This window comes from Phoxinus phoxinus, assembly GCF_949152265.1.
Source record: "Phoxinus phoxinus genome assembly, chromosome: 18".
NCBI classification, from domain to species: domain Eukaryota; kingdom Metazoa; phylum Chordata; class Actinopteri; order Cypriniformes; family Leuciscidae; genus Phoxinus; species Phoxinus phoxinus.
In genome coordinates this window covers 15204822-15228347 of record NC_136893.1, presented here as the reverse complement: position 1 = coordinate 15228347, position 23526 = coordinate 15204822, and the positions used below count along the sequence as shown (strand labels likewise).

Genomic DNA, 23526 nt, shown 5'->3' with positions numbered 1-23526 from the left:
CAAAAAAGGTAGTGAAGAGATCAGATGGTCTCCACCGGTCAACATGTTAATAATATCAATGTTTTGTGTGATGTGGAATGAGGCGGCAATCCAAACAAATCCTCAATAATCCATTGTGTGACCGAAAACAAAAAGCTGCAGATTAATGGCCCGGCCTTGCATGACCACTTAAACCTTCATCAGAAGCCTAAGGGCAATTTGAAATTGTGCAACTAAAATAAGCAGATATTGCTTTTCTTTTGCACAGACAAGTAGCAAACTGATTTGATTTCTCTATAGCCTGACTGCAGTCTCTTTACATTCAGTGCTGTGGTGAAACAAATTGAAATACATCCTGTGTCACAGGAACAAATCAGGTTGCAGACGACAATGTGCTGCTGAGATTGGATTAGAGAGCTGTACCTGATAAAGTCAGTCCAGGAGACAGGCTCCAGCACCCTTCTTTACTGCCATGCCGAATAACACGGCTCATCTTGGGACTTTCCAGACCCCACATCCACAGTGAAGTCTCACTGCCATATATAATTACATCCAGACACATACAATACCCTTTGTCACGGTGAATGTGTCATATGGCTGATATTCTAGAACCATTTCCAATGCGAGGACATTGAAGCAGCCTAAGTCATCTATTATACTGTTCTCTCTATAGGGCTGGGCATTGATATCGATTTCTCTTTTCGATTCCGTTTTGTTATTGTTAACTAAAACTTACTTGCGTGAAATTTCTTGCTTTTCAACCGCGGTAAGAACAAATCCATACCGTCCCAGCCCAGCCCCCCTATGTAGATAATAACTACAGTCATAACGGTTGAAGAAACTGTGGTAGAGACACTGTGACCCCCATGTGCTCCCCATGTGCTAAAAAGCAGAGAGTGTTGTTAAATTATGATCTATAGTGCCCATCTGAACACATTATTCATCCAGCTAGTAAACACATGAAACAAGAGCTTTTAAATAGCGGCAGCATTGCACAAAGGTTACCAAGCAGCCCTCAACAGTGACTGAAAGATTAAAAGCTATAGATACAACATTCCAGTGGACACACATTGCAGGACTTAGTGGATCTAACTAACTCTTCAGATACATGACATTTACATAATAAAGAATATACAGCCTTGATTAACTGTATGCTTTTAGCTTTGAGGTTACTCCAATAAATCAAAAATTGATGCTTAGGCCTAAGGTACTCCCTTGATAATAAAATATCCTATTCAAAGATAACAAGATAACAAAAACATTACTTCTAATTGAAAGGTCAACAAACGCACATTGTGGCTGTCCGTGGAGGAATGTATTGATTGGCCATAACACAATATAAGCAAAAACAGCCGACATTCATCTTGTTTCAAGACACAGGCGGGTTTGGCTTGAGGGATTGGCCACAGTCCAGCTCCATACAGTAGAGGTAATTCATCTGCGGCCAACATTTATTTATAATTTATAATCATTAAACGTTAAAACAAGCAGAGACTGTACCATGAGGTCTATGTAATTACTTATGAAATGCAATCTAGAAGGCCAGTCAATAATATCCATCACAAAGCACATCTGAATGAAAGCGAGAGGGCTGAAGAACATCTCGAGAGAAGCACCGAGAGGGTCAGAAGGTCAGTTGGATTAACTGAATTAGTGCTACCACTAAAATGACTGGAGGTGTGGGTGAGTCTCAGCTCTTGGCTATGGAGAGGAGAGGCGTTCCTGGCACAAGACACATGTAAATTATATTTCACAAGCTGTTCCTGTACTTTCTTTCATAAGGATGGTTAGTCATGTTTCAATAGGGTAAATATAAGACAGGACTCAACTATAATAATGACCGGATGGCCCAGTGACCTATGTGAGAGAGTTTTGGTCAGTATTTATAGTTTTTATAATTTATAGTTATTCTCGCCGCAAAAATCTAACACATTTTTGAATAGTGTTTTTTTTCTTTTTTTTACAAAAAAAAAATAATTTATTAGTGCGGTCAATTGATTAAATAGTTAATTAAATAAAAGCTATCAATTCTAACATTTATTAGGCTTAAAAAAAATAAAACAAACTTAAAACAATCTTCACATAAACCCATTGTAATAAATGTCACATTTACCTGTGCCCCTCAATATATCATTGCTCAATTTTTTCCATTGGCCCAGTCAGTCAGACCAGTTCACATTTTTACCCATCCTGTCAAAATGCACAATTTTGTTTTGTTTTTGTTGTTTTTGACCCATGTAACTTTGTAAACAGAGCTTTAAGATTTTAGGTAGGTCTAACAGGTAGGATATATACAAAAAATTAATAATGCTATCAAACACTTCACAGTCTTCACTGCAAGAAGTATAAATTAAATATAGATGAATCCTTATTAAAGCTACAAAAGTTATTCAGTCAAAAGTTATTCAGTCAAGAGCAGTGAGTGTGTGATTTTCTCTTTTACTTCTGTTCTTTGATCATCCTTAATGACAGACAGTAGCAGGTTTATTAGGCTGCTGTCACTTTAAGGCCTGCTGCACATGACGCAGATCTGACACGCATCCCGTTTTCTCATTTACCCTTTACGTTAATTTAGACTCATTCATCTCTCTCATTTAAGAGTAAGACTGTGCTTGCGAGGATACTCGACAAAACCGGCATTTAGGCATCATTTTGTGTGTTTTGGTCAGTTTAACGACTGTCTGAAGCAGCTTTCTGTGCGCACGAGTGTGTCACACAGACAGGAGATTCAGAGTACTGCACTGTATTCTCTTTTGAGTCGTATCGCGCTTGAATGGTTTAAAAGCATTTTCATGAATAAGAGCATGATTATATAATGTCCAAAGGGTGACGAAAAAAGTGGATGCTGCGTTAATTGTGTTAAACTGGGGAGAAAAAAAAAAATCACATAAGTTAATTTTAAAAGCCCTAGTATTTTTTTATGACATACGAAAATAAAAGTAATAAATAATTACAGTAAATGAAATGCAATTCAAATTATGTAAAGTTATAATTGTACTTTTAAAAAATAAAATAAACAATTCAGTTATTTGAAGAAGAAAAAAATTCATTAAGATTTTAATTTAATTTTAATTAAAAAAACTATACACACCAAAAATAATAATTATATATATATATTTAAAGCCACCACGCCAACATATTGGCACTCCCTAGTATTCCCTCATATTCTATTGAATTAATAGGAAATCATCTGATTTTAATTAGAAAAAGCTGTATTTACGAGTCCACGTTATTCATCTTACAGGAGCGAATATCAGATCAGGTGATGGACGAGAAACTTCAGCATTTGTATTACAAATGTCACAGTGATTCTTCTACAGTTATTCACTGTGGTTATGTAATGTGTTAATACCCTTTTTTAATCATAAAATAACTGTAAATGATTCAACAGTGTTTTCCTTAACAGCACGTATTTCAAAGTAATAAAGATAAAGACTTAAAGGTGGTTTAAATTAATAATTGGCTAAACAATATATACAAATAGCATTCAATTCATATGCAAACAGTCATGCTAAAAAGCCATATAATTTGAGCTGACCTTTGGCTTTTTAACAGTTTCCAAGATCTCCAAGAGTCTGAAGTGGATGTTGGTCAAGAAAAAGACATCAGCTTTATTTACAAGCATTTGTATGGTCGCTCCGAGCAAGATGATGAATGGTAAACCTTTTTAATATTATACAGAGCAATTGAATAATAGGGGATTGCACGTAATGTAATATTTAATGTATATTTCTGTCAATAATTCCAGATATATGTTAATGCTTAATATTTCCTGCATAATCACACACATAAAGAAATCTATTTTGTGTTCGTTCAGTTACCTGTGTCGGCAGTGTGCAGTGGATACAGGTGACGGACAAGACACCTCAGCATTTATATTACATAAACACCAGTCTTAGGTAATGCTTATTTAACCAGGAAAATGTGACAACATTAAGTGTAACCGGGACATTAATTATTAGAAGATTTAGCCTAATAAAAAGAAATCTAAAAACAAAATCATAATAATGTATTTTATGGTTTATACATTTTAATATATAATTCAAAAATGAATTTAAAAACAATTAAGTTACATTATTTGTTACAGGTTATTGATTTATGCGACTATTTAAAAACATTGGCAAGGTGAGTACAATTTTTAAGTACGGTACTGGCTTAAGTTAGTAGACAAAAATCCTAATTGTTGAGAAAATTCAGTAAAGAGGCATTTATTTATTGTTCTTTATTTAACTAAAAAAAAAACTATTTAATTTATTTAAAAACAATTATATTAAAATATTTAACAAAAAGTTATTTAATATGGTGGGGCCATTACAAATATCAGCAAGACAAGTAAAACTACTGGCCTACGTCCAACTATCCAGCAGACAAAAAATCCTTATTGTTGAGCACTGGAAGGCTTTAAAAAACACACAGCCACTGAGATGAAATCACTCACAAAGTGCTTTTGAAGTTGCATTGACCGGAAGCATGCAGTGCTGTGCCATTGTACCAGTATAACATTACAGTATGAGAGAATTACATGTCAAGCTTGCTATCAATTAGACCATTATGTCTCTACTTGGCTTTAATGAGTATAGCTACTGCATATTTCCTTTAGAGACAGAAAATGGAACTCATAAATCCATTTGTCTGCATGCAGCCCTTGGTTAACAACCACAGGGGGATTCATTAGTTGTGCTTGATTTCTGAATGGACTCGCCAGGGAGAGCAGCGTCTAAGCGTCCACGCAGCTCCCCCTGCGCACTCCAAATTAGTCAATTAGGAGTGTCATTAAAGTGGTGGCAGCGAGGAGGATTAACACCAGGGGAAATAAAAGAGATGGTCTGGCTTGTGCTCGCCCAGGATATTGCCGATTTCCATCCATCAGCTGCTCCAGATGGGGGGATATTAGTAATTTAGATTCTGTCAACAGTACCCAGGAGAACCCTGCCAAAATCATTCCCTCAATGCCGCCCTGCTCTCCTTGAATGTAATCATATCTGCCGAGTGTTGAGAGAGGGTGAAAAAAAGCACCTTTTTCTACCCAAATCCCTCTATTCATTCCAACCTATCAAGGCAGCATTACAACTGACTGGAGGATTTCTATTCATTACGGCTCCCTTGTTCTCACAGACAGAGAGCTACTTCCTGGTCGAGTAATGCTAAAAAAACAAAATCTCATGTTATAAAAACAGTTTTAAGGGTCAGTGCTTGTGTGTGCATGAGCGTGTGTGGATTTAGCTTGAAATAACAATGTTTGTAACCAAATAAATCCTCTGCACATGGATGGAAACAGGCAGGAGGACACAATGTCTTTCAACTAGCTTTCATAAGGATCAGGCCAGTGAATGTTTTGTACCTGCAGGGCAGCTCTCAATAGTAAGACTCTGTAACGCACGCGTATGTGTGCGTGTTTGTGTGTGCGAGCATGCGCATTCAGGAAGGACATTAGGTCCTCCTTTTCCGTCATTGGATAAAATAAAAATAAAAATAAAAGACTAATACAAAGATTATGCAAGCTTTTTCATAATTTGGCGATGTATCTGTTATTTCATGGTGCTTTATGTGGGTGCAGAAATCTGAGGCTGAAGCTGAAGCTGAGGCTCTTCATTATTTATTTATCATTACTGGCATCCGGCACTGTAAAAAATGTTTTGTCAGGCTACCTAAAAATGTGTGTCATGTGGTAACATCTAAATCAACGTGACAACATCACGTCACACAGACGAAAGTTGTTTTTAAGGGTCAAATCTGCTAGAAATTGCTAAGTTTGTAACAGTTTTCCTGTTTTAAAGAGCCATTAAAACCAGACAAAGATGAGAATGGCAGCCTTTAAAGAACAGTTAAAATAAAATAAACAATTTAAAGGAATTATTAATTACTCAGCCTAAAGTGGTTTCAATTTTTAATTCTATCTATGCTAGACAAAGGGTTTTGTAAAATATATTATTTTTCTTATATTTTATGTACTGTCAAACCCCAAAAAAAGTACATAAAAGTACTATAAAAGCACCATAAAGTCTGTAGTATGACAAAGCATAGAGAAAAAATATCTTCTTAACTGCTATTTTCTTCTATTTTTTTTTAACTTAAGAATAAATGTTATAATAATAAAGAATATTTTTTCTAAAAAAAATAACAAAATAAAAACTCATCTCTTAAGAATCTTCTGATCTTTTTTTCCTTTACTTTTTTCCTATGTTTGTTCTGGAGACAAAACTTAAGAATTTGAATTCTTGATAAGAATGTAAAAAAAAAAAAAATGTGATGCCAAGTGCTAACCCTCCCGTCAAGCCAACAGTGTATGTATGATTTTTACTGTAGTCTGCCAGCAACAAAAAGAAAAGAAAATGGGCCTTTGTGTGTTTTTCACATGCGAATCTTCAGCAAGAACCACCAAACAATAATTTTTCTGTCATTTTCTAATTCTGTAAAATATCTAATAAGCAATACTGAAAAAGCAACAAAACTCACCTTTACACACAGTATCGTTGTCCACAGACTCGTACCCGGCCTTGCACACGCAACGCCCGATAGGTACCAGCCACTCCCCGTCTCCATTGCAGTACAGTTTAATCGGTACATCCACTTCCTCTCCATTAGGTACACAAGTGCCTCGGGCAGACACCAGAGAGGTGCTCTCCGCCCCGGACAAGGTCTCCTGAAAGATGGCCCCATTCCGAATAATTCGGGGACATTTGCGATAGAAAACCTTTACAGCGATGAGCGACATGCAGGCTCCATAATCCTGAAAGGCCAAGTAGAAGCCATTACGGGACACCGGCCCAAAGCTGCGTACTTCCGTGTTGATCTTCATCATACCGACGCCCAGGTCCACCTGGGAGAAACTCTCATCGGCCGCAATGGTGTCCACCTTGACCCAAGGGTTCTCCATCCAGGCGGGATACACCTTGGTGGCAACATCAGAGTCTGATTCGAAGTAATACAGATTAAAAGTCTCCTTGCAAGAGCCAGGGACTTTGGGGATGCTGCTGCAGTCTCGTACGGAGAACTTCATCTCCACGTGGATCCGCTGGGCGCCCTGCCGCCGGATGTATTTGGTGCGTACCCAGTTGTTCTGGCTGGCGTCGAAGACATTGCACACTTGGTAGGTGCGGATGGTGTTCATGTTCTCGTCGTAGCCACTCACCTCTTCCCACTGGAACCAAAGAACAGATAATAATGTTTGAATAAGCAATGTGTGCGGCTAATAGTAAAAGCATGTTTTTCGAGCTATTTGCATATTTATGAAACATTCGATTCTGGTTTCACACCATTACACATTTGCTAAGGTAAAAATGTGCAGAAGTGAGACAAACTGCATGGATCGCATCAAAAATAATCTAATTTGGAATTCTTTCAACTTCTATTTCAGTACCACATGAGACATGCTGAATTTGTGCACTGAATTATTCATTTATGCTAGGTCTGATCATCTAAATTATTTCAATGAGACTCACCCCCAATGATGGATATATCGTCCAGCCCAGCTCTGCCGTTGCCGTCGTGGAGTCCATCAACACATCTGAAAAGAAATGCATACCAAAAACCTGTAAGTTTAAAATGCTGCCGCTAAGAGCCCATTACCGCACGTTCGAGCATTTGTAAGGTCATTGTTCTTCAAGACTCTTAACAGTAATTATGATGCATAATGGATAGCTTTTCTGAATGTTAAATGAAGGATGACTCACACTGTGAGATGCAGAATAACAGTTGCCCATTTCACAGCAGTAATAGCTCGCTATTTTTGACTCTTATTGTTAATCAAATGTTACAAATGGCTATTACTAGATTGGAAGGTGTCATCCATCACAGATGATAGATCACATCATGTTCTAACATCTGCTTCCCTTCACATCTAGTTCCTAATTGCCCCAGATGACAGAGAGTGCCTTTCTATTCAATATGGCAAGTAGGACAAAATAGTTTAGAAATATGACTCTGATCTGACATTTTCAATTATGTAGCTGGGAACAAGTGGTTTCTGCATACTGCCAGAATCAGTCAAATGAAACCCTAGGGTTTTTTTGTGCAAAAGATTTGTTGTACTGCTTTGGAGTTGACCTAAGAAGGCAAAATGCAAATGTACAAATTAACAAATGCACTGATATTAAAAGTCTGGAAACCACTAAGGCTAAGCAGACAATTATTTTCACCAAGATGAGTCGCTACTAAATTAGCTTGACAAAAAATAAAAATAAAAAGTACAACTCAAACCTAAAAGTGAATTTAGGTACAGGTATCTCAACATTGTTAAATATGTACAGTTTGAAAAATGTATATTCATTTTGAAGTACATTTTGCCTAACAATGACTTCATCTAAATTTAAAGATTAAAACATTTAAAGCAAACGTTTTTTTTTTTAATCATATATATACTGAAAAATAATAATAAAAAACTACCACTTCTTGAAAAGCAAAGTTACCCACCCCTCCCTGCATATATAAGGGCTAAATCCAAGTATGGGGGAAAAAACACTTGAATTTCCAATTGAAACAGGAATTTAGGGCTGGACATCACTGTTGTTCCTTTTCTTTTACATGGCGAAATGGACATCAGTCATGATTTGCTACTTGTTGGTTGGAGCTGGAGGTAGGTGGTATTAGGGGGGCTGGACACTCATTTCTGAGGGCTTTTTATTGGACAAAAATCTATGCAGGATGAGTCATTGATAAGTCTGTATCTGCCAAAAAGATTTTTTTTTCAGCATTAAGGAGCACACTTGCATACAGACAGCCTCAAAGCTAACAAATCAGAACTAAGCCGCAAAACCACCACCGAATTTTGATTTTATAGGGTCTTCATGTGAACATCCTGCAAGCCAATTGTGTGAAATATTCAGAATGGAGACTGGAACGTCTCCCCCCAATATTTAGAAGAAAACCATCTGTCCAAGTCTGTATGTGAAGCTGTTTAGTTTTTATGTATAAAAGAAATGATTGAGCATTTTGATGTCTTGAGGGAGGATCACATATGGGGGTCCCGCCAGGTCATATGGGCCCCAGTCACGGCAACATTAACACATCCAGTGTGACACACAGACTCCCGGTGGCATTTATGAATCGGGATTTGGCAAGTGGCAGGAGGACTTCCTGAGATCGAAGCCAGAAGCCCCGTGACACACAATCCTGGGATCCCTGTTAAACACTAGCTCGATACAGCCTCAGCCATTAAGTGTCTCATTTATATTTCAGCAGCTTCTGCAGCTCAGGGGCAACCAAAGATATTTCTCCCAGGAACAGCAGCATCGCTGTGTGTTTAGGTCTGTGAATGTGAGAATATGATGAGGCTGGGAGGAAAATACAAGAGGAAAAAAACAATCCTCTTAGACTTTATAAGCTCATGGGTCAAAAAAAAAAAGCACATAACATGATTATTAATACAGCGTCATGCATTCAAGTAAAATATCCCTGTAAGAAAATCATGCAAACCAGTAAATTACAACTGTCTGTGCATTGAAAGAAAAAGTTGTAGCATTTCCCAGTACTTGGTGCACTGTTTAATCAAACCCCCACTCCATCTGTCCAGGCATTCATGCAATCTCGCTCCCTCTCTCTCTTTATATTTTAATGAAAAGTAGGGCAGCGGGAGCCCAAGTCCAGTACATATAATCCTTACAGGCTGCGCTACACTCTGTATGCCACACTGGATTAATCCCACGGGAAACATGGCGAGTCTTCACTGGATTTTAGGTCAGCGTGCCAAGGCACAACTTTCAGTCCCACATTTTTTATTTATTCATTTCATCACTCAGTTTGCACATGCTGAGCCATGCCAATGCGGTGAACAGAAGCACGCACCCCACATCCACAAAAGCTCATCAATCTCACACAAAATCACTCTCTTTGTGACCTTATGCTATCCATGCTAAAGATAAAAAAAATATTCAAATGGAGATGAATACACCTCAAAATACCCATAAATATAAATGGCACAACATCATAGCAAGCAGGGAGGATTAAGTAATGTTGATTAAACGCACCAACATGATAAACATAGTATCCTCCCTCTTATATCAAGAGTGAAATTTTAAGTGGAGAAACTGGTACGGTACACTGTTAGATGAAGTGATGTTTACTGAGCCTGCTCAGAGGCCGAGAAGATGAATACTTAAAATATAATTTGCTCTTGTGATGGTGCTCTTGAGAATCTATGAGCTAGACTTAATGTTTTTTATGGCTGCAATGTTCCTTTGCATTTCCATACTATGGGACGTATGAGACTGCATAAAAGACCCACTTCTGGAACTCATTGAAATATAGGACTCCAGACTGCGATTAAAACAGACAATAATTGTGACAATAATTTAGAAACTTTAAGGCGGCTTTGTTCGTGTCTATACTCGGGATGCATGAAGCACTGGTCATAAAGTCAACCAAGCAACTTTCTGTTGGTCAGTGTGGCAAAGTGTGATGCAGAGTCTGCATGGGTATATCTTTCACCCTCATAGGAAATTCCAAATTGCAGATTCTTAGAGAAATTACTGTATTTTTGCCTGTGAAAATACACAGACCAATGGTAAATGACAGCACATTTAACAGTTTAAATCAGACTCAAAGGCAGTGAATCAAACTGTTCTCTTATTGAATCAAGAACCATTTTTTGATTATATCCGATTTTAAAATAAACCCTTAATGTGATGTAGACTGTAAATGTCTTCTGTCTGTCTTTTTACAAAAGTGTAACTAAAAGATACATTTAAATTTATAACATACACATTGCATTTGCTCATTTAAATGTATCTTTGTGAATCTTGATATTTAAATATATATTTGTACAAGAATACGATTGGCTATTGTTTGCGATATGAGGTCCAATTGTAAGGATGGACCAACTGTAATTTGCTTATTTTAGAGACGGACATAAAGCAACACACAAAATCCATTTCATTTATTTTTCCCAGAATATGGCTGAAATATTCTTTGAAATTATATGAAATTAATATGAAATTACTTTTCTTAATCATCTTTTTTTTGGTCCAGAATCATGATATACATTCTCATTTCATGATGATTTTATTCTCCTGATCTCCAACGTTAGTTTTGTCTGTTTTATCCAGATGGAAGCACAAAGATTGCCCTTGAAACATACTGAAAAATTCATGTAGAGTTAATTAAATCAAGCTTTGATCATACACGACGATATGCAAAAACAACCCCTCAAAAACTATGCAGATCCCTAAAGTATTACATTCCATTATATCAAATATCGCCAACGCGTGCAATACTGACATTATATATACTGTTTGTTATGTTACTGACGGGATCCATAAGTCTGAGACCACTTTAAAAAGGTGAGAGTCCAAATCTGATTTTAACCTGAAAATAAATGAGGAATTCTGACTTAAAATGAATAATATAGAAGCTTTATAGAAGCAATGTTACATTGATCATGAGACTCTTTTGTACAGATGGTCAGATGTTCTTCCATTGAAGCAAAAGCTGCTCTTTGGATCATGAGGATCTACACAAACTTGTGGAGTAATTTGAAATGGGGGATGGACAGACATAAACATGATTATGCAACTGAAACAGCATGTACACACCAGTACATGATGGAGTCAAACAGTGCCGAATGTAATAGATATTCTAACTGATCAATAGCTTGAGCTTCCATGTCCTACAATGAGCTGCTATGACACAATGTGAACGTGTGAACTAGTGTGAGGACACGCTCAGAATTCCGCATCCAGAAAGAAAACGAAAGTGCATTGATCCTCTGTGCTCCAGATCTGTCAGTCAACCTGTGGGTGGGATGCTAAAACATTCACTAGACCGACGCAGTGTGTCTGACTGTGTAAATTCACAATTCATCTTCAAAAGAACAATAGCACCAGTCTGCACCCAATGACAAGTCTGACATATAGAAGGAAGGAAATGGTTGTATAATTTCACAGTATACCTAAAAGGATAGTTCAGCCAAAAACAAATATTGAGATGAAATGTTCTTATTCTTTGCATTTTCACTCACACACACACACACACACACACACACACACACACACACACACACACACACACACACACACACACACACACACACACACACACACACACACACACACACACACACACACACACACACACACACACACACACACACACACACACACACACACAGGAAAACTGAGATTTGAAGAAAGACTGTAGAAAGAGAGATGGCTGAGAGACATTACAAAACAGAAAAGCTCAAAAGATTATCACTGTAAAATGAAGGGTTATGATCAGGACAGATCTAACGCTTCAGGACCCGCCGCGTTAATATTAGAAAAGCTTTCCTGTGCACGGAGGTTCGAGACGGACTCGGAGCAGGGCGGTTAGGATTGGAGGGTGTACTTTGGAGGTGGAGCAATGAAGAGAGGGGTGTGTCTGTTTGGACTGATTTCAAATATCAACAATCAGCGAATTTTAGAAATAACATACTGCACCTTTAAACTACCTCATGTCTCAAAGCATATAGCATTAATGTACTACCTGACTGCTGCAGATTCATTTCTGCGTTGATAGTGTTGCCATTGAATTGCACAATTACAGTATAATTACAGTAGTTATGCCGTAAACGCATAAGCTCGTTGTTTTGGTTCAGGAGGAACTGTAAAAACATGAAACGCGCTGATGACATGACGTCTGTGCGAGCAGGGGCGGAGGTATGAAAACGCATACGTTAATAGGCAGATCAAATCATTCGTATCATTGCATTTGGAACTTTCAGCCAGCATAACAAAAAAATGCTTCTGGATCAAATCACCTACCCTGCCTTTAATTACTCACCCTCATGTCGTTCCAAAGCCATAAGACTTTCACTCATCTTCTGAACACAAAAGATAAGAACACATATTTTTAATGAAATCAGAGATTTCTGTCCCTCTATGCAACTAACACTTTGACGCTTCAAAAGTTCATAAAGAGATCGTAAAACTAATCCATATGAATTGAGCGGTTTAGTCCATATTTTCTGAGGAGACACGATCGCTTTATATGATAAAGAACAGATTTAATTTAGGCTTTTATTCACATTTAAACATTCATCAACGCATTCATCGGTAAACGGAAGCTATAGCATGTTCGCTTGACATGCAAGAACTAATGAGGTTCATTCTCGTGTTACGCAGCACATTTGAGCTCCTTTGAGAACCAAGAACTACAGGAAACGTATGATCTCTGTAACCTGGTCAAGAACTACAGGAAACGTATGATCTCTGTAACCTGGTTAAGAACTACAGGAAACGTATGATCTCTGTAACCTGGTTAAGAACTACAGGAAACGTATGATCTCTGTAACCTGGTTAAGAACTACAGGAAATGTTTGATCTCTGTAATTGCAAACAAAGGTTTCTGTACCAAATATTAAGTTCTGCTTTTCTGATGTATCAAATACTTAGGCCTATATGTCATGCAATAAAATGCACATTTTCGGTAATTATTTAAAAATCATACAATGTGATTTTCTGGATTTTTGTTTTAGATTCCATCACTTACAATTGAAGAGTAGGCTACCTATGATAAAAATTACAGACTCCTACATGCTTTGTAAGTGGGAAAACCTGCAAAATCGGCAGTGTATCAAATACTTGTTCTCCCCACTGTATATACTGCAATATTCCATAAAAAAATTAGAATAGTCCATTTTTATATCATGGTGACTTTAAGAAATCAAGCAAGCATGTTCCTCCTAAATCCATTGTTGGATACACAATTGGGATTTGCTGACCTACAAAAGCTATTGATGAAAGATGTCTGTGGCAGCGGCAGGAAAGCATGCGCTGTGGTCCAACAAGAGATTTGTCTCACTCTGTTATGTCAGGATTTCGAGCAGACATTAGGGGAACGTTTTGCCCATAAACCCCTCCGCATATCTCAGCTGTGTGACTGTCTAACATTTGCAGACAGGAGCCAAATGTGATGGCGCTGAATGAGCAGTGGGTCAGTGGAGCAGCCTGCTCACAGTTTACAGACCCAACACTAATCCCCTGCTTTCCCAATTTACAACTCTCATCTCCATGGCGATGTGGGCCAAGAGCCGAAAAAGCACCCTGAAGCAGACCATACTCTGAGTCTGAACACTCGCATTTGGGGGCCAAAATTAACCACACATGCCAATGATGAGAAAATTTACAGGCTACATTTTGCAGTATTGCTACTTAGAAAAATAGATTTGTATCCCTGCGATGATGAGATTATTCGTAACAAACAGCACAGTTTGTGTTATCTGAGAAGAGTCAGTTTTCATTTCTCTGTCTGTGATCTTCTTGATCTGCATTTCGTTTTGGATGCTTATTAATGTGTTGTACATTACACATATTTGAAAAACATTACACTACATTGAACATGATTGTCACTGAATAAAGAGATCAGAGGTCATGATAGATTTAGTTTTAGTAGACGGTTGGTTAGCGAGGATTAAATTATCATTCTTACAATCCTGCACATGTAATTTTGCAGGGTTCAATAAAGTTACAGGCTAACTGCCAAGTTTAGTTTACAAGGCAAACCCATTTTTTTTTATACATTTGGATCTTTCCAAGTGTTAACTTTGTCCCTATTTGCACACTACCGAACTTTAAAATGTTTGGGGTCAGCAAAAAATAGTTTTTATGTTTTTAAAAAAGAAGTCTCTTATGCTCACCAAGGCTGCATTTGTGTAATTAAAAATGCAGTAACAACTATAAAAAATATTAATTGCTAAAACATTATTAATTCCTGAGATGGCATTGCTGAATTTTCAGCATCATTACTCAAGTCTTCAGTGTCACACAATCCTTCAGAAATCATTCACATGTTATGATTTGGTGCTCAAGAAACATTTCTTATTATTATCATTAAAGTCAGCGTGAATCGGAAGTTGTAAACGACTTTTTTTGTTGTGACGTATTTCCATGTGAAAGGGAATATTGAACAGAGGGCAGGGTTTTACTTTAGCGCTCCTCCTCTCCATCTCTCGCTCATAGCAGACTAACGGCTTGAGGGGAGTGGTTAAGCGTTTTCAACCCAATCCGTCAAACCTACGTCATCAGAAAAGGAATTCCAAATTCTTCCAGACTGGAAGTGACTTTTCAGACTTTGATTAAAGATTACCACGGCAAATATTTTATTTCTGTGTATTAACTTGCACGGATTAATTGTTCACCACAAGACTAGTAATATGCGCTAACAAAGTAAATAGGGTCCATTTTGATTTCATGTCGACTTTAATGTTAAAAGCAGTTATGCTGCTTCATTTTTTTGTAGAAACGGTGATACATTTTTTTCAGGATACTTTGATGAACAGAAAGTTCAAAAGAACAGCAATTACTTGAAATAGAAATCTTCTGTAACATTATAAATGTAAGGCCCTATAATTTCTGCGATCACGGAATCATGGAATTGGCAAATTAACGCGGAATTTTACATATTTGGAATGAAATTCTGTTTTTGTGTGTGAGGAGAACGTATGTCTGAGGAAAATGCAGACCGGGGGGAAACAAATCTGGGCGACAACCCCTCCCGTCATTTCCAAGGGGGTAATACAGCACCCGGAAAGCGTACCTTTCATGGGGGCAGCCATTGGCTAGCAAGCCATCACCTGCTGTTAGCATTCCATTGAGTCCCATTCATTTTGGCGTCACTTTGACAGCGAATAACTTTATATCTGAGGCGTTTACAGACTCCATTTGTCCATTGTTTATTTCTAAAGAAATACGACAATGTATAAAAGGCTCCATTACCTTGTATCTTACGTTATGGGCTTCGTAAAAGCCTTTTTGTAAAAACAGGCTAACAGTTGCGTCATAACCACACGACTCTCTGTCGCACAGTCGAGAAATTACCGTATAGACAGACGGAGAAGCTCGCAGGCAATCGGGGGGACGTGGAGGCATAAAGTCTGATAAAGTCAAGGGAGAAGCCCATAGAGAGTGATAAAGTTGATCCTGCTGCTATAGCTCATGGACAGCTAATACTCACGCTCTCCGTCTCTGCGAGATTCGGAAGGGAATGGTTCAGATTTCTCTTGGCACAGCTACTAGAAGACTTACAACTGTCAGACAGGTTGCTCACGTCACATCTACGTCGTCAAGCTCAGTTTGAGCCTGCGCAGTTCACTCAGCCATCAGGAAGTGAGTGCTTCTAATTGACTTCACTTTTTTTCGTTGAAGTCTATGGGGTCGCTGTGTCCATTACCGTCAATGGTTTTAACCATTAAGCTCATAAGCATCAATATTTTGTTGTTACTTGAAGTACCGGTACTTCGAGTGCATTGTTATGTGGCATCATGCAATATTTGTCCTGAAAAGTACTGAGTAAAAGTGATGTTTGTTACCTCAATATATTTTAAGGTAAAAAAAAAAATCCCCAAAATTAAAATGGAAAAAACGGAATTTGCTAAAAATTTGAATGGAAAAAACGGAATTTGGGAAAAAATAAAACGGATTTTTTTTAGGGCCCTATAAATGTCTTTATTGTCACCATTATCAATTGAAAGTATGAATTTCTTTACCCCAAAAAAATATTACTGAACCCAAACTTTTGTATATTCAGCCTAAATAGAGAATACATTCATGAATTACTACTGAAAAATAAATTAACTTAAAAATAATCTACTCCATAAATACACTGAATGCAAATACAGTCTACATGATCTAATGTATGAGGAGGTAGAAGACATAAGAAGCAAGTAACCCAAGACTGATTAGGCATTCAGGTTTTCTACTGAGGTAGCAATAACAATAAATACGACTAAATTATAATTAGGACAAATGGTAATCAAATGATATTAAACCAAACATGTACCCTTGTGTTTTCAGATAATCATAGTTACAAAATCGAGGATAGTGGAGAAGTAGGTCATGAGCTTTTTGAAGTTCAATATTTTATGTCAGCTCTCTGTGGAATAAGGGCGCTTCTGCTCTGCCGGCAAAACCACTGCGTATATTGACTGCATCTGACTTCTGTTACTATTGAGGATATTATGATTATGCAATATCAGCTCATTATCTGGGAAGTCCATTCATAATAACTTCTTGCTTGCTTTGGGACATTCAATGCATGAAAATGAAGGGAGAAAATAATTAAGTTTACACAGATCAAAATTATTAGGTCACGTCCTGATGCAAATTCTCTCCATTTAGAAAGATTACCGGTACTTGATTAATCTTAAAATCAAGTAACACAGAACAAAGTTGAAAATGATTCCAAACGGTTCCAGTTGAGAAGGTTTTGACTGAAGACTGATGATCACTCAACAACAATCCATTTGCAAATCAAATCCTCGGTGGATATGAAGTAAATTAGCAGCTTCGGGCTATGAGAGCAAATTAACTTTTCATCTGATTTTTAATCACTTTGAATAGAGATTCTTTAGCTCCGGGATCTCTCTTCTCTTTTCATTAAGTTCACTTCGGAATGCACAGCTTCTGGGTCAATACAATTTAAATTGAGATTCTTTTTCGAAAAAGAAAATATCAGTTTAGCAGCACAGTCCATTAGACACCTGTGAGCAGTGACTGAGCCAGGTTTTAACCCTGTTAAGTTCAGGGGATGAATTATATTGCATTTACAGCACTGCACTGGCATAGAAACATTTACTTTTTCAGTAGTAGCAAGATGAATGACTTTCCATCTTGGGTGGCATACAGATCAGACTGGTGTGAAATGCTTAATGCACTCCAATATATCTTCATAAAAACAAGCACAAACAAAATGGTCCACAATAATGCCATGCTCTCAAATATATCTCAAATATATCTTCATCAAATAAGCAACAACACAATGCAGAATAAAGCCACATGCTCAAATAAACCTACATCAAGTAAGCACAAGAGAAATGACTGGACTCAATGTATCAGTGTTAGCTGTACTTGTGCTAATGAAAAAAAATATATACAAAATTCCATAATAGAAGTAGAGGAAAAATCTTAAAATATAAGTTAGTATTTTCAAATATTTTGCTAAAATACTTAAGATTTTCATTCTGTTAATGAGGTTTTTCTTTATTTTGATATCAGGACATTTGGATCACACTGACATTTTTATGTTATGGCCACAAAAAAATATCAAAATAATGTTTACGTCAATGAAATGAATAACATGCTCATCATAGAACAGACTTATTTAAGTCACTGTGTGTATAAATCACATTTTGATTTTGGATAAATGAATAGATCTTGGCAAAAATAAAATAAAATAAAGTAAGTCACGTTTTTGACCCAACTGTGTGCACACAACTTTGGAGAGAAACAACCGGAATATGATCCTGTCCTTGTGCTACTTATTTCCTAAATCCTAAACATAAAAAACTTTCATAAAGTGGAAGGGTTGCTGCTACTTTAAAGCTCTTTTCTACTTTCTCCCACTGACCACTGTACTCTGCTTGTGCTCTCCATTTAAAAAATGAACCATGTCTGCCCACGTATGTGTGGTAGTTAGAGAGCTATTGCTCCTCGATAATAGCTGACAGGTTGACATTTTGTTAGATGAGATCCTGAGTGTTAACACATACAAATTTGTTTTGTACCCTCATTTCTGCACTCAAAAATAGCATGGATTTAAATCAATATGACAGCGCATCAAACTGGCCAACAATAAACATTAAGAGGACAAACCATTTCACCTCATTTTATTCAAAATGATCACTCAACAAGACAGAGAGACAGATGGAAAGTTAAATTGTCAAGCAGATGGCAAGTCCCTCTTGGATACCTGATAATTTCAGCATTTTGACCCTCTCAAAAGCCTGTGGACAAAATCTTGTCATTTCATGAGAGGCCATATGGAAACAACTCCCAGTTTCACATCACTCATATATTCATTGATTCAGAGACAGTTTGTTCGGTCTGTCGTTCTGCAAAGCTGACGGGCCACAGAGCCGACTGTGTCTGGCATGACTGAAATTGGTCAGGTTTGCCGTGCTTATGTAAAGGCTCGGAAAGATGTCGCAGATGCCAGAGGCAGGTCTTGCTCCTAATAAAAGGACAGGGGAGTGCAGCAAGTACTGAGGTCTGCATGACAAACGTCACATGGGCCCTGCGCGCATACATGTCACGTGATCGAACGATTGAAAACAGGATTCTAGGATACACCGCTGTTTTTGTATGGAAACAAAAAAAGTTGGTGGTTGCATTTCTCTGACTAAGGAAGGACAGTAAAACATATCCCACATCTAAAAGGCCCAATGGCATATAATTGGGTCCTCGGCTGAGAGAAGACAAAATCCTACAAAAATCTTTTTGTAAATAAAAAAATGAATTTGTGTATAAATTTTTCATATTGATTTGAAAAGCGTTTATATTACTTGCAAAGAAAAGTGTATAAAAATTGATGTAACATCATATAAAAAGTAAATAACATTTCACCTACTCCAGAGATGGGTAACTTGGCAGCCCGCAAAATATTTAACGGCCCGCTAAACCTATTGTATTCTGCTTAATTTTAATACATTTGCTTTCAGATTAGGATGTTAACCCAAACCAGGAGAGGTTGTTTGTTCCTGTCGATAACCTTAGTAATTACAGCGTGAGAGTAGTAGGATATGCGCGCTAATGTGCACGTTCACCAAAATTAGCAAAAAGAAAAGAAAAATTTACGATTAAAATAGTGTTTTCCAGTCAGGATGTAATAAAAACTGAAAAGTTTTTCCTTTGCATTTCTCGCATACAGTCGACAACATAGTCAAAACGATCCCCGTTCACACGGATCCACGAAAATGACTAAAAGCGCTGTGTATTATGATTGTATTATGCATGCCAGGCCAGTAGATGGCAATGATACTTTGTAAAGAAACTCTACGCGCTTATAGACTGATCACGTAATTCTAATTTACATGTGCCAGTTTTCACAAATGAGTGTTTTTGTTGTTTACAATAAGACAATAACGGTATGGTTTTCAAAAACTTGCACTTTGAAACTAATTTTCAAAAGTTTGTGTTTTCAGATCGCCAAAACGCTGTTGTCATGTAAATAAATGATTTTTAAAAAAAATCTTTTTTTTTGGTTGAAAACTAAACAGCCCCTGAGACAAGCCTTTTGGATTGTGGGAATGTTGTCTGAACTAAATGGTAAATGCATGTGTTTGGGGGGGTGCTCTATGGAAATTATGCACTGAATTGTTATGTTATATTTCGCTATTGTTAAATAATGTTATTTTCATTCATGATAATGTGTGGATTTTGGTAATAACATTTGAAACTATTTTTTGAGTAAGCAATTTTGAACTGTTCTCTAACAGTGGGTCAAGAATGTTCTGTCAAAAATAGGATCTTAGAGGCAATGCAACAGATGTTTACATTTGCCTGTCAACTGTCAATGATGTTTCCATTTAAATTTGCATAATTCAATTTGCATACCGGTAATTTGCTCTCGACATTATCACATCCCTGCCCTACACTTTGAATGAAGGTGAAGTAGCTACTTCTTAATCATTATTTTTTACTAGTTATTTATTTATTACATTAGTTTACAGGTAGCCTGAAAGTTGTGTGCAGTCTTATTTTAGTATCACTGAGAGACTATTATTTTTGTTGATATTTTGAATGAGTTTTTCTTTTCATATTTTCGGTTTTCATTTTAATTTTAGTTCAAGTTTTAGTAATGTTGTTGTGTTTCCATTTTTTTTTATGTTTTTAGTTTAGGCTATATAATAACTCTGGTAGGGAGTAAAATCAAATTACATTTTGCAACCTAAACGAACCTTGAGGATTATAAAAAAAAAAAAAAAAAAAACGATATCATTAAAAAAAAACTTGTAGTGACACTCCCTGTAGTGGTATGGGTCCGTATCAGATTCACTCATACATTCTGTGAAAATTACAAATAGTGTATTTCTGACATAACAAACAGCCACTGATGCATTGCTAACTTTAATTTAAATGCACATTACTTTCTCTACAAAAGCTTAGGGGGACGGCTTTTCCAGCACAGTCCTGTCATTATAGCTTGCAACATGATTGAAAGAACAAAACAGAACAGGAGCTTAAGTGGTAGTCCAGCCATGTATTTTCTACACATTACAGCAAATCATTTACTCGCTGGCCCTGGGCAAATGAAGAACCCAACAAACAAAATTGAAACAGGACTGATTCATTAGATTAGTCAAAGCGGGGTCTAATTTACTGACATCCTCACTTACTTGAGGAAATTTCCATGTCCTTATTTGCAGCCTAAGTCATGCGTGTCTCAATGGTGTAAACAATTATACTCTCAAGATCTGTATCTGCTCTGACTCTGAGGTGTAATGAATGAGCTTTTACTCCTCACATCCATAGACCAGACCAAACCAACAGGAATGGACGGTGTGATTTCAGGCCATGGCTAAGCTTCATGTACAGTATGCATTGTTTATATCTTATCACTATATAAACTGATGGTTTATCATCAGAATAACATACTAGACAAAGCAAAAGTCTCATCTCAACCTCCATGGATTACCTTTTTCATTGCACAAAAGGTTATTTAGATTATTAAAATATTCCTCAGGCTAAAGAAATTGGTTCTTTTTAGAACTTATCCCTGTAAGGTTCTTTGGGGAACCAAAAATGGATCTTCTTTGGCACTGCTGTGAAAACTCTGTTTTGGAACCTTCCACTTTAATATTATAAGACTAATCAAGAATAAGATGATGATATCATCAATAAAACCATGCTCAAAAGAAATTAATAACTACTGTAATGTTTCTCCTCCCATGTCCTGTTGCAACAGGTCCATCATTCCAACAAGGACCAACTCATAATGTCCAGGAAGAACTTTAAGCACATTGATTCACTCTATTTAACACAAGATTTCTAATGAGAATCAACATTTCTCATCTGCAGACATAATTTTGTCCATTTTTTTTCTTCTAAATATATTAAAGACAGACTTCACTATCTTGGAGTTTAAAAAGAGATCCTTGCAGCTTTCCTGAAGGTTTCGGGTGGTGATTAGGTGCTGATGCAGATTTTCCAGGCAGAGATTTGAGACAATGGCCCACGTGTACTAACAGACAGACTGGAGCATGACACACAAAAATGTACTACAGTATATTGCTTGGTAAAATACTAAAGGTATTTTTAAGATATTTTCAGTTTCAATACTACTGTATTCTTCTTAAAACCTAAATAGACCACATTTTGGGGCACCTACTTCCATTTACTTGTAATAAATGAAAAAAAGGTCACTAGGTTTAAGCCTACACATTTTTAAATAATAACGTTAGAGACTACTGAAGATGTTTCATTCTCGAAGACAGACATAGAGACTATAATGCAGCTTAAAGAGACATAATTTACACCCTTGTGTTGTTATTACACTTTCTTTCTTCTGTGGAACAAAAAAGGAGATGTCATGCAGAATGAGTCTGTCACCATTCACTTTCATTGGAAAAGGTGCAATGAAAGTGAATGGAACAGACTGACTAATTTCATCTTTTGTGTTACACAGAAAGGAATAAACTCATGCAGGTTTGGAACATTTTTGGGTGAATAATCGCTTTAACTTTTTCTCTGAATTAACAGTTTGTATTGATTGTAAACGAATTATAACAGTTGACCAAGGGAAAGCCATTTCAACTCATCTATATCCACAGACAGTTGCAGTGCACCTGTTTTCGGTGCACTTTACTGAAAACGGAAGACTTTAAATTGAGATAATATGACATGACTGTAAAACGCTAGCATCAGCGGCTTTCTTCAAATAATTATCATCTTAATTTGATCAATATCGTCAGTGTGATGTAGCGTAAAAAGTAACAGACATTTCAAAGCACACACGCTTGACCCAGACACATGCTCTTACCTTCAACAGCCCACACAATCCGTATTATCCATAACAAACGAATTATGTCCATAATTGCCGTAAATTTGGGCATTTTACTGTAAAGACCCAGAATATTCATTGAAAACTTGTCCGGCAGGCCATCTGTGAACACACTATGAATACAAGCTCTCGAATAAACCCCATCGGTCTGGAAGAACTAAAGCAAGTTTGGACGAAACCAATGAAACGCAGACGAGGGGGCGGGAATGTGTGGATGACAAGAGGGATGCTCAGCAAACGTGATAATCATTGCTGTCTGACTGCAAGATAATAATTACAACAACAATATTAATAATAATAATTTAGAATTATTATTATTATCATCGTTGTTATGAAAGCTAATTTACTTTTATGTTATTGTTATTACTTTTATTAAGTTATTGGCCTAATAAATTAATTAATTATATACATTTGTTTTGATATCAAACAAAATTCTAAAAATGTAACAAATTATCTCTGAAACAAATTCATTTAAGCACTTTAAAATCTAGACCGTGATTTTAAAATGAAAATATATTTTTTTTATGTAGGCCTATTTGTTGTTATCTTTTCCTAAATTCTAACTGGTTAATAGGCCATCATTTCAGCAATTTAAAACTGGTTTCGGAAGTCACGAAAAGGCTCTGTGGAAGCACTTAAATTATATAAACAAATAGGATTCTTCTTTTGGATACACAAGCCAAGTAATTTGCCCGGGATTCACTTGTTTGATCAATGACAATTTATGTCCTATCAACAGCGCCCCCTGGAGTTTGTTCTGTTTAGGCGCGGATGCGGCGGGACGGTGGGGGGAGGGAGAGC

The 23526-nt window shown here is 36.9% G+C and overlaps 1 protein-coding gene across 2 annotated transcripts in view; it reads right to left on the bottom strand.

Annotated features, from left to right (window-relative positions):
* The window catches only part of ephb2a (eph receptor B2a), a 59174-nt gene extending 36271 nt beyond the window's left edge, over positions 1 to 22903 (bottom strand). The window contains exons 1-3 of one of the 2 annotated variants that reach the window (XM_079589256.1): positions 22705 to 22903; positions 7422 to 7486; positions 6436 to 7120 (exon numbers count right to left, since the gene is read on the bottom strand). In XM_079589256.1, coding sequence (XP_079445382.1) covers positions 6436 to 7120; positions 7422 to 7486; positions 22705 to 22804 — 850 coding nt within the window. In that variant the 5' untranslated portion in view covers positions 22805 to 22903. The remainder of the gene's footprint in view (positions 1 to 6435; positions 7121 to 7421; positions 7487 to 22704) is intronic. The other variant, XM_079589255.1, reaches the window with a different exon arrangement.
* Positions 22904 to 23526: the final 623 nt, after the last annotated feature.